General features: G+C 35.5%; 1 protein-coding gene across 5 annotated transcripts in view; it reads left to right on the top strand.

The window, feature by feature from the left end:
• myo15aa (myosin XVAa) overlaps positions 1-15,790 on the top strand; it is a 95,538-nt gene that overhangs the window by 74,758 nt on the left and 4,990 nt on the right. For 4 of the 5 annotated variants that reach the window (XM_073944915.1, XM_073944916.1, XM_073944914.1 and 1 more), the window contains 14 exons: positions 5,601-5,806; positions 5,892-6,034; positions 6,137-6,212; positions 7,246-7,318; positions 7,403-7,476; positions 7,587-7,669; positions 10,704-10,834; positions 10,925-11,019; positions 11,566-11,643; positions 12,508-12,604; positions 13,334-13,494; positions 13,625-13,758; positions 15,062-15,195; positions 15,286-15,419. In XM_073944915.1, coding sequence (XP_073801016.1) covers positions 5,601-5,806; positions 5,892-6,034; positions 6,137-6,212; positions 7,246-7,318; positions 7,403-7,476; positions 7,587-7,669; positions 10,704-10,834; positions 10,925-11,019; positions 11,566-11,643; positions 12,508-12,604; positions 13,334-13,494; positions 13,625-13,758; positions 15,062-15,195; positions 15,286-15,419 — 1,619 coding nt within the window. Of the gene's footprint in view, positions 1-1,928; positions 2,004-5,600; positions 5,807-5,891; positions 6,035-6,136; positions 6,213-7,245; positions 7,319-7,402; positions 7,477-7,586; positions 7,670-10,703; positions 10,835-10,924; positions 11,020-11,565; positions 11,644-12,507; positions 12,605-13,333; positions 13,495-13,624; positions 13,759-15,061; positions 15,196-15,285; positions 15,420-15,790 lie in introns of all 5 variants that reach the window. The other variant, XM_073944912.1, reaches the window with a different exon arrangement.

The raw sequence follows: 15,790 nt of genomic DNA, 5'->3' as shown, positions 1-15,790 counted from the left end.
CGCAACTCAAAAAATATTTATTCTGAGACAAAAATATGTGTCTTTTCTAAAAGATAATGGCAACAAATATATATATATATATATATATATATTAACTTAATAAAATTAACTCAATCAAATAAATTAAACAAACAAACAAACATAACAAAAACATAGATAAACAAATGAAACAAACAGCAACAACGGCTCCTCAGTGGCGGCTGCACAAGATGCGCCCAAAATTCGCAAACCTTCATTAGGACAGCAAGATGCATATTCTCAGCAAGTACGGGTCATGCTTGCAACAGAGCAAAAAAACAGGATGATCAACCAGAGATGCATTGGAACCTAAGAACAACACAAACGCACATTCAGCTTCCGCTTCTAGACGAATTACTTCTTTATAAACATTCGTTTCGTGGTTTGTAAACATTCGCGGCATTCGTCTGGCCCGAATCCAGCCCGAAATACACAACTATCTCATTGAAGCTCCAAGTGTTTTTACAAGAGAGAAGTTAAAGGCCTACAAGTCTTTGGATACCTACAATGTTGTTCTGTGTGGTAATGTGCAAGAGATAATGTTCCATGATTACCAGATTTAAAACTTTGTAGTCCTAAAAACCGAGAGTCTGCCTAGCCAAAGACAAAGAAAGAAGACGGAACTGTACAAGGCCTGGGTAATCATCAACAAGCAGAACAACTGCATTCTGACAGCGTACTGCACCTGTACAGCAGGGTATGTGAACGTACATTTTTACATTTCATTCTAAGCATTCAGTGTCAGCAGTTTAATTCATCCTATTTAACCGTTTTTGCTAAATCATTGCTGCAATCAAAAACGAGTAATATGTATGATTCAGCATAGCGTGAACTTACCTGATATAAAATGAGAACTGCAGAGTCGAGCATTTTTAATTAGTTCCTCACTCCGTTCAGCTCTTCGCATGGTTGTTAGTCAAAGACGTCTGCGTTTGGCATTAAAAGCAGTGTGGTGTACAGTAAAATGTAGGCCGAATTTGGCATCCTACCGCACAACACAACATGTTTGCTATTGCAACTGGTCTTTTTTTGCACCTGTGCAGTTAAACCCTTGTGACGTCATGTGTGATGTAGGTTGGTAATTCCTCTTTAAAGGTGACAACACGGAATTAGCCTCAAAGAAAAAGAACTACCAATTAACATCTAGAGAACATAGCTCCCAAACAACAACAAAAATAAATAAATAAATAAATAAATAAATAAATAAATAAATAAATAAATAAGTAAGTAAGTAAGTAAATAAATTAACAAACAAATACTGGACCGCAACACCTGTAAATTGATTTATAGTAAAATAAAATAATAGAAAATAAATAGAAAGTATGTACTGCTGTTTAAAACTTGTCAGAGCAATCCAATACAGTAATAGTCTTTTGTAATATACATGTCTTTTACTGTTTCTTTTGATCTATTTAACACATTCTTGTTCTACAATACTATTAATTGCTATATAAATGCCCTAGAAATATCTTCATCTGTAAGATGAACAAGTTTTTAAAGTGCGGTTTTAAACAGCTGAAACTAACTGAGAGTGGAATTAAAGCAAGTCTATTCTGAAAGTAGATTAATATCAGAACTGAAGCCATGTTTTAAATGTATAGTCTGCTTATTTTTGAGCAATCTGGTTTAAAACAGAGTGATTAAATGCACCTTGATTTAATCGTCATTTGAGGTTAATCCATATCAGTGCAATAAAATGCAGTTGTGGATGGCATAACTTGTTTACAACTTAGGAATCTGTGGCGTTACTTCAGCTTAATCCAGAAGAGTATACGTACCTGTATATGGCGCTAACAATGTTCATGGATTCACTTCACAGGAAATCTATGAACGTAATTAAAATATACCTACCATGACCGTGTATGTCTGCCAAATAAATTAATGTACTGTAAATCTTAAATGTTTCACAGGCCAGTATTATGGCTGCATAGTGAAAAAGAAGGTGATTCTCCTGGAGGAGTTAAAAAGAGATACACCTGATTTTGGTGGGTTGTGTGTTGTGTTTGTGAACACCTGCATGGAGTGCTGTTGGTTTCTGCTCTAGTGTCTAGCATTGAACTGCTGCTATGCAGAAATATCTGATTTTATGCGTCCCTTGCTGCATGTATAGAGCCTTTCTTCCTTCTCTCAGCATGATGGCTTCACTCATGCTTTTTATTAGTGCTGGGTGTACTGTATATTGAACTTGTGTGATAACAGGCAATACTGCTTATATCGATATACATTAGTTTATTTATACATTAGGACACAGAATGAGCTGCTGCGGGTTTATTGCATAATCCACTTCGTCCTAAACATGAGTCAGGCTTTGCATTAAGTGCTTTGAAATAACTCATAGGATAGTTTACAGGTAAAGTTTGAAGTGGTTTGCCCTGTCAAATGCTCTGAGAGACACTTAGATAGATACTTGCACTGCTTAATGTATTTAAATGTGGTGTTTTCCACAGTGTGTAACTTACAATTCACAGGTGTATTGTCCATCTGTTAATGTTAGAGAGTCATAAAAATGATTTCTATTTTGCTGGTGAGGTTGCATGAGCCTTCTGCATGTGAGTTCCTGCAAAACGTCTAAAACATTAGCAAACAGAGCGACAATAACCAGAGCTCAAGTATTCTGACTACATTATGTATATTGCTCAAATATTTTGTTGTTGGACAATAGAAGTGCTAGGTGCAGATTATTAAACATACAAGTAAAAGCGTTTTTATATTATAGTAATTGTAAATTGACTAATGTGGTGTGAAAATCAAAATAATTTGATCAATTGAACTTATCTTTTAAAAGAATTATTCCAACAGATGCTCATTCTGAAAACGTAGCCCTACAGTATATGCATTTATGGAGAATGCAAATTATGTAGCCAGAAAGTATGTACGTATGGCTGCATTTAGTTTTTAAAACGAACGCTATGGGACGGTATGATGCCGTTCCTTATTGCTTATCTCTATATGGGCTGCTTTCCCGCTGTTACCAGTTTATCCAGTTGCCTCGCCATGTATGTTGGTGGATTTGAGACACAGATGGGAGTTGACCATGATTATAGAGTTCGAGTTCGGGAAGAACCATTCCAGAAAGCGGGTAAGACTCAAAGCAGAAGCCAATAAAATAAAATAAATAAAATCAGGCGAGGGCTTTTATTTTTCTGGTTTGCTTTTTAAAACTGTCGGTTGTGTTTAGGGAAGCAGGTTGGCGGGTCAATCGTCCTTTTGAAAACACTAATGGTTCAGCCAATTTGTCAGGCTGTTAGTAGAGATCTGCGCGGGACTAAATTTTGAATCCCGCTCCCGCCCACACCCGCTAGGTTTTAGCCCGAACCCGACCGCTCCCGCTTATATTAAGCGATTGTTGTCCCGCTGCCCAACCTGCCCCGTTTTCTGCCCGCCGCGCCCGATCCCGCTAAAGAGCGGGGGAGAACAAAACCAAAAATCACCCAGTTATACAGTCCAGACGGCCTATAACAAGCTGTCTGTATAAACACACACACGCACAGCACCGAGCACACACACAGACAAAGCTCTCTCTCTCTCTCTCATTCGCGCGCGCGCGCGCCCACTAACACACTCATAAGCACCAAGCACACACACAGGCAAAGCTCTCTCTCTCTCATTCGTGCGCGCGCACACACACACACACACACATACACATCTCTCATTCGCGCGTGCGCATACATACACACACACACACACACACAGCAACAAACAAGCTAAACACAGCATCGCACTATTTCATTTACACACATACATACGCGTGCTCACTCAGGAGTCGGGAGCGCTATTGCTAGACAGCCCACTCCCGTCCCAAATTAAACCCGTTATTTATTCGGAAATTTATACCCGCGCCGCAGAAATCTGGTCGGGTCCTGCGGCGCCCGCGGGACAGCCGCGGGAATGCAGACCTCTAAGTCAGTCAGTGGACTAGCGGCCCCTGGTGGATTTACGTGAAAACAACAGGCGCTCGTGAGAGAAATTTGAGATCTGAAAAAGCATACACAGCGACCTCTGGTGGTATCTTAAATTACGTAGCTCCTGGGATGTATTTGGCACACTTCAGAAATGTAAATGGCGGTACGTTTTCAAAATGAACCTGGGTTGAATTATTCTGTTACAATGTAACGTTTTATTTACATAAAGCATAGCATAGCCTATATTGTTACATTAATTTTGATTTATTTTCATGGCATTTAGAATGAGTATCGTTTTAATGGAAACCAATGAGCAGGATGTAAACTTGCAAAACAGATTTTGGTCATTGCAATATGAAGACAAAATAACAAAATATCTTTTAACTGCATACAGTGTTGAGTAAAAACTAAATTACTTAATCAGTAATTACATCAATAAAATATATAGTGCTCTGCATATACAGCACAGGTGTCAAACTCAGTTCCAAAAGGGCCGCAGCTCTGCACAATTTAGTTCCAACCCTAATTAAACACACCTGATCAAACTAATTGAGTCCTTCAGGCTTGTTTGAAACCTACAGGTAAGTGTGTTGGAGCAGGGTTGGAACTAAACTGTGCAGGGCTTCAGCCCTCTAGGAATTGAGTTTGACACCCCTGATATACAGCATATATAAGTACACCCCTCACAAATCTATCATTTGAATTCATATTTTTAATAGCAAGCTATACAATATTATATTTGTGCATATACAACAGATTAGTCAGTACTGAAGCCAAATCTGGAGCTTATCTAACAAAAACTAGGTTACTCAAATTTATATGTTATAAAAAATATTAAATACAAATTTAAAATAGAAGAAAAATCAAGAGAAGCAAAAAAAAAAAAAATTAGTCGAATATTAGTTGAAAAAATTGCAATATTTTGCTTGAATTTAATTGTATTATCTTTCAATTTCTAAATATGTTTAGTGACTAAAATATTATTTTAATAAATATATCTGTTCAATAAATCTGTTTTGTTTAAATGCACCAAAACACATCGCCTAATTGTAAAAATATTTATTTTTAAAATGGGGTCTACTTAATTATGCTGAGCACTGTATATAAGTTACTTTTCTAATTCTAAAGTAATTAAGTTACTCAAAAAGTAATTTAATATATGTATCAAATACAAAATTTGAAACCATTCAAAGTAGTGACACCACATTTCTTACTTTTTTTTGTGCCATTTTGGACATTTGTTTTGTAATCAAGTCAGTTTGAAAAATACCAGGATAACTGTTAAATATACAAACACTCTGCTTCTCTGAAATTATACCATATACTGCCATGAACTCATTTCTTACTCAGTTCATTTTTTCTTAATGTGTCATTGTCTTTAGTTGAAAAATAAAATTATTCTGGAAGACATATTTGTGTAACACAAAATACATACTCCGCTTCTCTGACTTGATACTGAACTGTTGAATATATTCACAAGGTAAGTTTGTTATGAGTAACTGCAGCTAAATGACCTAAACTGAAACGAAATCCGTTACTTTTTCAGCAGAAAATTGATTTAATTGCAGTAACAATTCAAACACAAAAGCTATGAGTAAATATGTGTTCAGCTAATAAATAAATATGAATCATACAATTGTCGAATACACACTTTCACACCATATCTTGTATGGTCCTAAGGCTGGAAGTTTGGGGCCATTCATGGGCGATCGGGGGTTTTTCCTGTGGAGTTTGTTCAGCCGGTCGCTGCTCCTGACTTCATTAACATTCCTGTGGACAAGAAAGAAGAGCCCAAGAATAAACAGGGTCGTGTGGCCGCCTCTGCTGCCGTGGCTGTGGCTGTGGGTTCTGCTGCCGCAGCCCACGAACTGGACCGCACTATTGAGGTAAATGTGCCGTGCAGGAATATACTGTAGTCTGCAATTTTTATTTAATGTGCCATCATGTATTGCTGTTTTGTGTCTCCTCTAGGTGGCGTCTCCAGTCAGTGAGTATACAGAGGCCTACACAGACAGCACTGATATGGACATCGATGAGAGAATCCTGCAGGACGTCCAGTACAACATGGTGGAGTTTGCCAAGAAATATTTCAGAGGGGCCCAGAGAAAAAACGGGTTAGTTGATTATGTCATCCGGCATTGTGTGCTCATATGCTGTGCATATGTTGGATTAAAAGGACATTGAGAATTGACACAGAGATGTATGTTTATGTTTAGCGGGGACTCGTATAAGAAAAAGTCAAAGAAATCAAAGGAACCCAGAGATCCATCAGAAATGGTGAAATTCTCTAAGGTATTGTATACATTTTTTATCAATGTCATGCATAACAATAATAATAATAATAATAATAATAATAATAATTATTATTATTATTATTATTATTATTATGGTTGTTGTTGTTATTATTATTATTTTTTTCCATCATTGTTATTATCATTATTATCATTTTTATTATTATTAGTAGTAGTATTAGTAGTATGAATTATTGCAGTAGTAGCAGTAGTAATAGTATTTTTGACGGTAATACTAATGATTATAAGCATTATTTAATATACATTTTTTTCTGTTTTTATTTGTATTTATTTTATTTTATTTTTATTTTAAAAAATGTCATTCAATGTAATGCATGGGACATTTGAATATATTATTATTGTTATGTTATTATTTTTGTTATATTTTTGTTAACAATAATAAGCATCATTTATTATATTTTAAATTTTATTTCATTTTATTTTTTACTTTTATTTATTTTATTTTATTTTTACATTACATTTACATTTATTTTAATTTTAAATTTTAATCAATGTCATACATGGGCTGCTTCTTGATTATTATTATTATTTTTTAAAATATTATTAACTTAAAAAATATATATTTTTTCCCTGTTAATATAATTTTTATAATAATAATAATAGTTATTATTATTATTATTTTTATTATTATTATTAGTTATTAGTTATTGTATAGTATTGTATTGCTGTTGTTGTTAATGATAATAATAATATGCATTATTTTCACATAATTTATTTAATTTATTTTAATTATTTTTTATTTAATTTAGACTTTTTATATTTTAAATTTATTAAACTATTTAATATATTTTCTATTTTATTTTTTCCCTCACAATTATTCTTTTTTATTGAAATTTGTTATTTAAAAGTATGACAGTGGTTATAATACACATGATTATATTATTGAATTACAACATTATGCTAATTGCATAGATTATTTATTTATTTTAAATAAGAGAAAGTTTGGGAACTTTCTCAAAAGTTTCTTAATTTTTTTATCCACATTCTGCTTGGTTTTTGCTTTGATTATTTAGTCCCCAATTCAAGAGTCCCTGATTGAGTTCACTGATGAAAACCTAAACAAAGTAGCTGCAGAGATTTTTCTTGGTAAGCAGAATGTAAATATATTAACTAATAAATGAAGTGACATAATTATTATCCAATGTGATTTAAATGACTCTTATCCCTCAGCTATAATGAAGTTTATGGGCGACTACCCTATGAAAGGCCAAGCTGAGCAGGACGTCATCAGCACCATCCTAAGGGTATGCACCTCTTCAAATATTCCAATATGCCTTCCCATCATGAAATATTAAAACAGGGATGTGTGTAATGTCTCCAAAGCAGTGTGATATGAGCTCTGTGTCTGTTTCAGCTGAGTGGCGAGTATGGACTAATGAGGGATGAAGCATACTGCCAAGTGCTCAGACAGATCACTGGAAACACCAGCTCTAAGACGTATGAGCTGCTTTCTTTTTTACATGTACATTTGAATGGTAAAAAAGGCAGACACAGTGGCTCAGTGGTTAGCACTGTCGCCTCACAGCAAGAAGGTTGCTGGTTTGAGTCCCGGCTAGGTCAGTTGGCATTTCTGTGTGGAGTTTGCTTGTTCTCCCATTGTTGGCATGGGTTTTCTCCAGGTGCTCTGGTTTCCCCCACAGTCCAAAGACATGCGGCAGGTGAATTGAATAAGCTAAATTGTCCGTAGTGTATGTGTGTGAGTGTGTATGGATGTTGTCCAATATTGGGTCGCAGCTGGAAGGGCATCTGCTGTGTAAAACATATGCTGGATAAGTTGGCGGTTCATTCCACTGTGTTGACCCCTGATGAATAACTGGACTAAGCAGAAGGAAAATGAATGAATGAATAAGTAGCAGCAAAAGTCATTTTTTGAGTGTATTTAGTTTGAAATCTGATGTTTGAGAAAATAAAAGGGGTCACAAACTCTTTCACTGTTTTATTTAAATATTTTTACTGAACTTGACCTTAAACTTTCCAAAAAATAATCAAATTATTCCTTAATAATGTACAAATAGAGCGATTTATCTTCATTGTTTGACACTTGTTTTCATATAGGGCTATTTATTTTAAATGAAATTAGGAGGAATATTTTTATCTGCGTGACTTGTCAGACTTGCTGGACATTTTTAACAAAAAGAGGTGCCTCAACAAAGTACACCAAACTTAATCATTTTATAGTAGGCCCAAAAAGGTTAAATATATGAAAAATTTTAATACAAAAACTTAACTCATGAGTTTGAATGGAGTCTAATTAAACTAATCAAAGTTTTATCGATTTAAAGGGGTGGTCCACAGTGTAATTTTAAGGCTTGGTTTTGTTTATAAGATGCAAATGAATGTGTGCTGATGCTTCATTTGTAGAAAATCAAGTTATTTTTTCATATATCTTACTATGATTATATACAGCTACTCAGCTAATACGAAAATGACTGTCATATTTCCTAGTTCCTCTAAAAGGCCCGCCCACAAGAGGCTCTGACTTGTCAGCTATCTTAACGTGCTGAGATTCATGGATCATCTCCATGTCACCAGGAAAAACGTCACACGCTTCAAGCACAAGCTTTTGCGCTGTGTAAACACTGTTAGTCAGAGAATCAGTTTGAGCCTGAATCAGACAGAAAGATGAAGAGCACACAGCTGAACCTCACGCCTGCTCTCTAAAACTAAATTTGACAAGTGTCATTCACATATATTTAGAATAAGCATGTGTAAGTAATATAAAATTTTTCATATCTATGGCGAGTTTGTTATTTGAGAATGTAGGAAAGCGCCAGCATAGAGAGACATTGCACATGCTGCTGAGGATGTTGGCTGTTTACAGTGATTTGATGGATAAATATGAATTTGTAGCTAAACTGTTAGTGGTGCCAAACAGCATTTCCTGTTGTTTACATCCTTGTTTATGTCCTTGCTCCCATATACCGTCAACGCTAGAAACGTAATTCTGGTTAACATTTGTAATCACAATAAATTTTTGTCGGCTGGAAGAGTTTTTAGCAGCACTGATCTGGGAGAGATTCTGGAAGCTGTCCTGTCAAATGTTAGCAATATATATTTTTATAATTCTCTGGAACATATTTAAAATTAAATTGTAAACACTTCTCTCTTTGTGTCATGTCCTTTGGAAGCCCAAATATATTCAAAGTGTTTACATATACATTTACATTTAGTCATTTAGCAGACGCTTTTATCCAAAGCGACTTACAAATGAGGACAAGGAAGCAATTTACACAACTATAAGAGCAACAATGAATAAGTGCTGTAGGCAAGTTTCAGGTATGTAAAGAAAGTGTAAGAAGCAAAACATTAGTATTTTCATTAATTTTTTTGTAGTTAGTGGAGGAGTCACTAAATAGTTAGGAGAGACTAAATAGTTGAACATTTGAAGCACATGCTTTTTTTTAATGGTTTTTAGTATACTTGATCAAGTTCACTGAAGCAGTACTAAAATACATATTTTAAAGGGTGTTCATTGTAAATACAAATTTGTTACATTAAGAGGTCACTAACATTTAACTCCAGGTGGAAAATAACTGATAAGTTTAAAATAAGTTTATAGAATATTCAAAATACCTATTTAAATGCTGTTTATACACATATGAAATAGACTAAACCTTATTAAATACTCACAAGCCACTTGTGACTTTATATCATATTTTCATTATTTTAATTTTTGAACATTTTAAACTTTATATTTAAAATAAATGTATTTCCAATCTGACATGTAATGGGGAAAGAAGAAAAATTGACGTTGGATTCGAACTGGGTTAATGATCAGTCACGTCAAAACATAATGCCATGCGCTTTACAAGCTATGCAACTCACAGTACTATCAATTGCGCTGTTTAGTTATGTTGTCTCTGTCAATCAAACAGTGATGGGCTTTGAACTTTAAGCATATTACAATCAGAGATGTTGTTTATGTTCACACAGCTGCAATAAACTTCAACTAAAGTTTAAAATACGACATTATAATAAGTCACCCCTTTAAAATAAGCACAGTTTTTGCATAGCTATTATTTTTTAAAGAAAGATACGGATGAAAAATGGATTTCCATTTATTAAAATTGACACTTGTAAAATTAAGCCTGAGGTATTTTAAATGATTTTACGATTTTCTTTTTGCTGTAATTTGTTGAACTCTGATTGAGACAGTTGCATCATAGGACATTTTTGAGATTTGGCTCAAAAATGAAAAAAATAATAATAATAAAAAATTAAAAAATAATAATAATACAGCAGTTTTCATAACAATATGTCCCTGGAAGACAAAGGCATGTTAAGTTTTAAATGATGACGATACTAATTCTATTAATTCTTCTCATGTGTGACAGTGAAAATGCAACGTCACGTCAACAATTCATTTGCATTTACTCATTTAGCAGACACTTCCTATTCCTGTTAAAAGAGAAAATCATGGCGGATTGTTGTTAATTTGCCAGTGATTGCTGATTGTTGGTGTGTTTGACAGGGAGAGTTGTCAGAGAGGCTGGAGGCTGCTGTACATCTTCACTGCATACTATAAATGTTCAGAAGTGCTCAAACCGTACCTGCTCAAGTACCTTCAAGATGTCTGTGCAAGTCCAGGAGTGCACTTTCAAGGTAAACACACTTTTTTAGCTTCAGCTACACAGATCAAACTGATGAAATGTTAACTGACTGTATAATGATAAAGATCTGATGTGTTGGCAGGTATAGCCAAGGCTTGTGAGCAGAACCTAAGGAAGACGTTCCAGTATGGTGGACGCATTGAGCATCCTAATGGGATGGAATTGAAAGCTATGCTGGTAAGTTTAATATTATTATAATAATTTGGGGGTAAAAAGTAGAACATTTTTGTCCATACTATAAAAATGCATGATGCACGACTGTTCATGCACACTGGGCATTTGCATATTTCATCATTCTGTTCTAATATTTATTCACATTTATTGGTAACACTTTATTTTGATGCTCCATTTGAGTATTAGTAGAATGTCTGCTTAATATCTGTTGATACAGACATTCAACTAACCCCAACCTAACAGTCTACTAATAATCTAATGAGAATTAGCTTGCAAGTAGATGCAATGTAACTTAAATTCAACAAACGGACCATAAAAATAAAGTGTAACTGAAGTAAAGTGTATTTGGTGCTAAAATAGTAACATGAAAGAGTTTATGAAGTGATTTGTTCCGAAAAATTGAGGAACATCAAAACTGTTACATTTGTATTTTGGGATAAAACTTTGTATTTAAAAAAAATTGCTGATGATTTCTGCTGCACCGCTACAATATTTTTTGTCACATTTCACCAATCTGTACATAATCATGCATAATGTGTTGTTTTTCAGGCTGGAAGGAGCTCCAAACGGCAGTTGTTTCTTCTTCCTGGTGGAATTGAGCGCCACCTAAAGATCAAAACCTGCTCAGTAAGTTGTCTCTATCTTATTTATTGCAGCGTGAATTTTCATAGTTTTCATTTAAAAGGAAAGATTCCATTCTGGGGGGTCACTGTGGCTCAGGGGTTAGCACTGTTGCCTTGCAGCAAGAAGGTTGCTGGTTCGAGTCCCAGTTGGTCCAGCTGGCATTTCTGTGTGGAGTTTGCATGTTCTCCCCATGTTCACGTGGGTTTCCTCCGGGTGCTTCGGTTCTCCCCACAGTCCAAAGAAATGCGTTATAGGTGAATTAAATAAGCTAAATTGTTCATAGTGTATGTGTGTGAATGAATGTGTATGGGGTTTTCCGAGTAATGGGTTGCGCCTGGAAGGGCATCCGCTGTGTAACATATGCTGGATAAGTTGGCGGTTCATTCCGCTGTGGCTACCCCAGATTAATAAAGGGACCAAGCGGAAAAGAAAATGAATGAATGAATGATTTAATTCTGGGGTGGCAGGGTGGCTCAGTGGTTAGCTCTGTTGCCTCACAGCAAGAAGGTCGCTGGTTCGAGTCCTGGCTGGGCCAGTTGGCATTTCTGTGTGGAGTTTGTATGTTCTCCCCATGTTCACGTGGGTTTCCTGCGGGTGCACTGGTTTTCCCCACAAGTCCAAATACATGCAGGAAAGGTGATTTTTAATAAACTACACTGGCCGTAGAGTATGAGTGTGTGAGTGAATGAGTTTGTATGAGTGTTTCCCTGTACTGGGTTGCGCCTGGAAGGGCATACGCTGTGCAAAACATATGTTGGAATAGTTGGAGGTTCATTACGCTTTGGTGACCCCTGAAATAAAGACTAAGCTGAAGGAAAATTAATGAATGAATGATTAAATTTTGATGAACTTTGTGTTTCTTTCAAGGTGGCTCTGGATGCCATTGAAGAGCTGTGCTATGAAATGGGTCTGCATAAACTTGAGGCTTTGGATGAATATGCTGTTTTTGTGGTCACAAATAGAGGTGAGATCATTTATTTATATATTGAGTTTTGTACAAAGTTTAAGTTGTTTAATTTTCCCTCAATTACTATTGACAGTGATTATGGATAAGGGGTAGAATAGTTAGAAATAGTTTTAAGTATAACCTTTTATTAGAGCCAAAAATATAACTGTACAATAAAGCATTAAAAAGTGACAGCCTTTTATGTGTCAATGGTAAAAAGGGTCATTTGAAGTCTCCAAGTAGCCTTTTGTGGGAAGCGCCTAGAAATTCATTTGAATAAACATGTATAAAGCACAATTTTTCTAAGAGACTGTTATCAAAATAGAACATTTGGCTTGGTAAGGCTTCAAGCTTTGATCCAATTGTCTTTTCAAACTAATACCTCTTAATTATAGTCTTCTGCAGGCACAAGTTTAGATTAGTTACATTTTAGGCACATTTTTATTTTTATTTTTTCAATGTCTTAAGTTTAATTACTCAATACCAATATCATTTACAGGGATTCTGACTATAAAGGAATAAACCTCAGTTTGTCATCTTTCAAAAGAGACCAAAATCATTCATATCCTAAAATGGTTCAAAAAAATGAAAAAAATGAGCATGCTTTTTTTAAGCATTTAAGCAAATTTTACATGAATGCTAAGAGGTTAAAATGATCTTAAGTTGTCAATACTGTAGTTTAGTTATTTTAAACTTAAAATATACAAACAATACAATAATCAAAATCTCTGATTGCTCTTTCTCCAGGACAGAACGTCCGCCCTCTGAACAAAAGGGAGTACATCTTGGACATCACTACTGAGGCTGAACACGTTGACAGCAACTACAGCCTGTGGTTTCGAAGAGTGATCTGGACGCAGCCACTAAAGTTTGACAACGAGCTCGGAGTCACTATGCATTACAATCAGGTGCATCAGCCAGACTCATTCAATTTCCCAGACATTCCTTTCATGTTTTGTGCAAAAGATCTAAGGCATTTGTTCTTGTTTTGATCTAAGTTTTTCCTGTTCTAATCTGATCATCATTCACATTTTGCAGGTGTACCCTGACTACTTGAAAGGGCTGCTTACTGTTCTCCCGCAGGGTAAGGCCAGCGAGCAGCAGCTTCAGCAAGTGGCAAAACTGGCAGCTCTGCAACACCGTGCCAAGGACTCGCTCTACCTGCCCACCATGTAATCTCATTAATCTTACTGCAAAATTATCAACCAGAGAAAGAAATTAAATCTTAATTATTCCTCAAAAGCCTAAAAGTTTCATATTTACTCCAATGAAACAAATGACACTGTGTGGCTACTAAGAAATTTAGTCATTATACATTATATAAAGAGGCAGTGCACCAAAAAAAAAAAAAAAAGAAATCGCCCTATGATTTATGCAACCTCAAGTCATCCTAGATGCCTTTTATCTTTCAGACAGTCTAAGTTATATTTAAAAATGCCCTGGCTCTTCCAAATTTTATAATGGCAGTAAATGGGAGATGAAGTGATGGCATTTGCTAAATATCTAATAACCGTTTCACTCTCCAGAACAGAAGGTGGCAGTAATACACCTATAAGTAGAATTTGCAAAACAAGCAAGAGAAGAAATCAATCTTATGAGAATGATTTGTTTGAACTGTCCTTTTTTGTTAATCATCATTTACTCATACTTGACATGTTTTAATCCAGTTTGAGCAGAATAAAATAGATTTAGAAAATTATAGAAAACTGGTGGACATCCAAAAGAAGGAGAAACAAACACTGGGGTCGTCAGAGGATAGAGCTTTCCAATATTCTTTCCAACTGTCCAATATCCTATAGTAGACTTTGCTATTCTGGGTAATACCAGAAGGCTTGAGTTTTGGATCTTAAAGAGCGGGTTGGATTGTAGCGAGACAGAAGGTTGGTTAGATAAACAGGAGCTAGATTATTTAAAGCTTTATAGGTAAGAAGCAGGAAATGTTAGCAATAAATGAATGTTTTTCAAATTTCAGGATTGATTGTCACCAAAGTCACTTTTGTTAACCCTATTATAAAGTATATACGAGACAATATACCATATAGAGTTGTCTATTTAAGACCATAGTTTGAAATAGACCCATTTGTTTGCATGACACAATGACATTCTGGACATTACATTAATTTATTTCATGTGTGATTGAAAAGTCTCTTATAAAGGTGCATAAACATTACATTATTTTGATTTCCATATAAAGGCTACGTCTAATCTGAAAAATCAGGCATTCAATCTAGGAAAGAGTATGTTTGTTAATTGCAGGAAATTGCAGAAAATCAATTCTGGGGATCATTATTAGGTTTGAAGGAGAAATGAGTCACAGTGGTGTTAAAAAACGTTTAGATGTTGAAAACACTTGTATTAATTGTAATTGTTCAGTTGGCACCTGATGGAAAACAGCACCTGGCTACAATCCCCGGCAATCATTTACATGTGAATACCTTTTCTATAAGCTAAGCGTCTCTTGTTCTCTGCCATCAGCCATGAGGTTCAGGAGTATATTCCCACCCAGCTCTCCGGTCTCCAGCGGGCTCAGCAGTGGTTAAACATGGCGACCCAACATATGCAGCAGGTGCAGCCCCTCAGTCCCCATCAGGCCAAAGCACAGTTTCTGGGTGAGGTGTTGACTCAGGAGAACAGTCAGTGTGTAGGCGCACAGTCATTTATTCACAAGGCTGATTGTTGTGCTTGTGTTTCTGTGTCAGGACTCGTGAGTGCTTTTCCTATGTTTGGCTCATCATTCTTCTACATACTGAGCAGCAGCAACAGTGCTGTCGACACCCCCTGTGTACTGGCTGTCAATCAAAACGGTCTGAACTTTTTGAGCAAAGAGACTCATGTAAGTGTAATCACATTGGCTTCTAGATAAAATAAGGATTATTTGGTTGGAAGTCGTTTAAAGCTCGCGCTACAAATTAATATTCTGTCATGATCTGAAAAACTAAAAAAATAAATAAATAGAATTTTAAATTTCCTTATGCATCTAAACAGCTGCATGACATTTCTCAGTAGTGAGGCTATAATGGTGGTGGGTCTTGACCATTTCAATTGTGGAATAATGCAAAAAGAAAACATATTTACTGAAATTACAGGCATGATGTATAGAATCAAACTGAAGAACTATAGTTGCTAATGATGCATCTTCCCAGTAGGCACTGGACGTCAGATTGATGTTGTACCCCAACGACATGGGGACGTTGCATTTTATTT

Source organism: Danio rerio, chromosome 3, assembly GCF_049306965.1.
Source record: "Danio rerio strain Tuebingen ecotype United States chromosome 3, GRCz12tu, whole genome shotgun sequence".
In the NCBI taxonomy this organism is placed as follows: domain Eukaryota; kingdom Metazoa; phylum Chordata; class Actinopteri; order Cypriniformes; family Danionidae; genus Danio; species Danio rerio.
The sequence above is the reverse complement of the archived record's forward strand: the minus strand, read 5'-3'. Positions and strand labels throughout refer to the sequence as shown.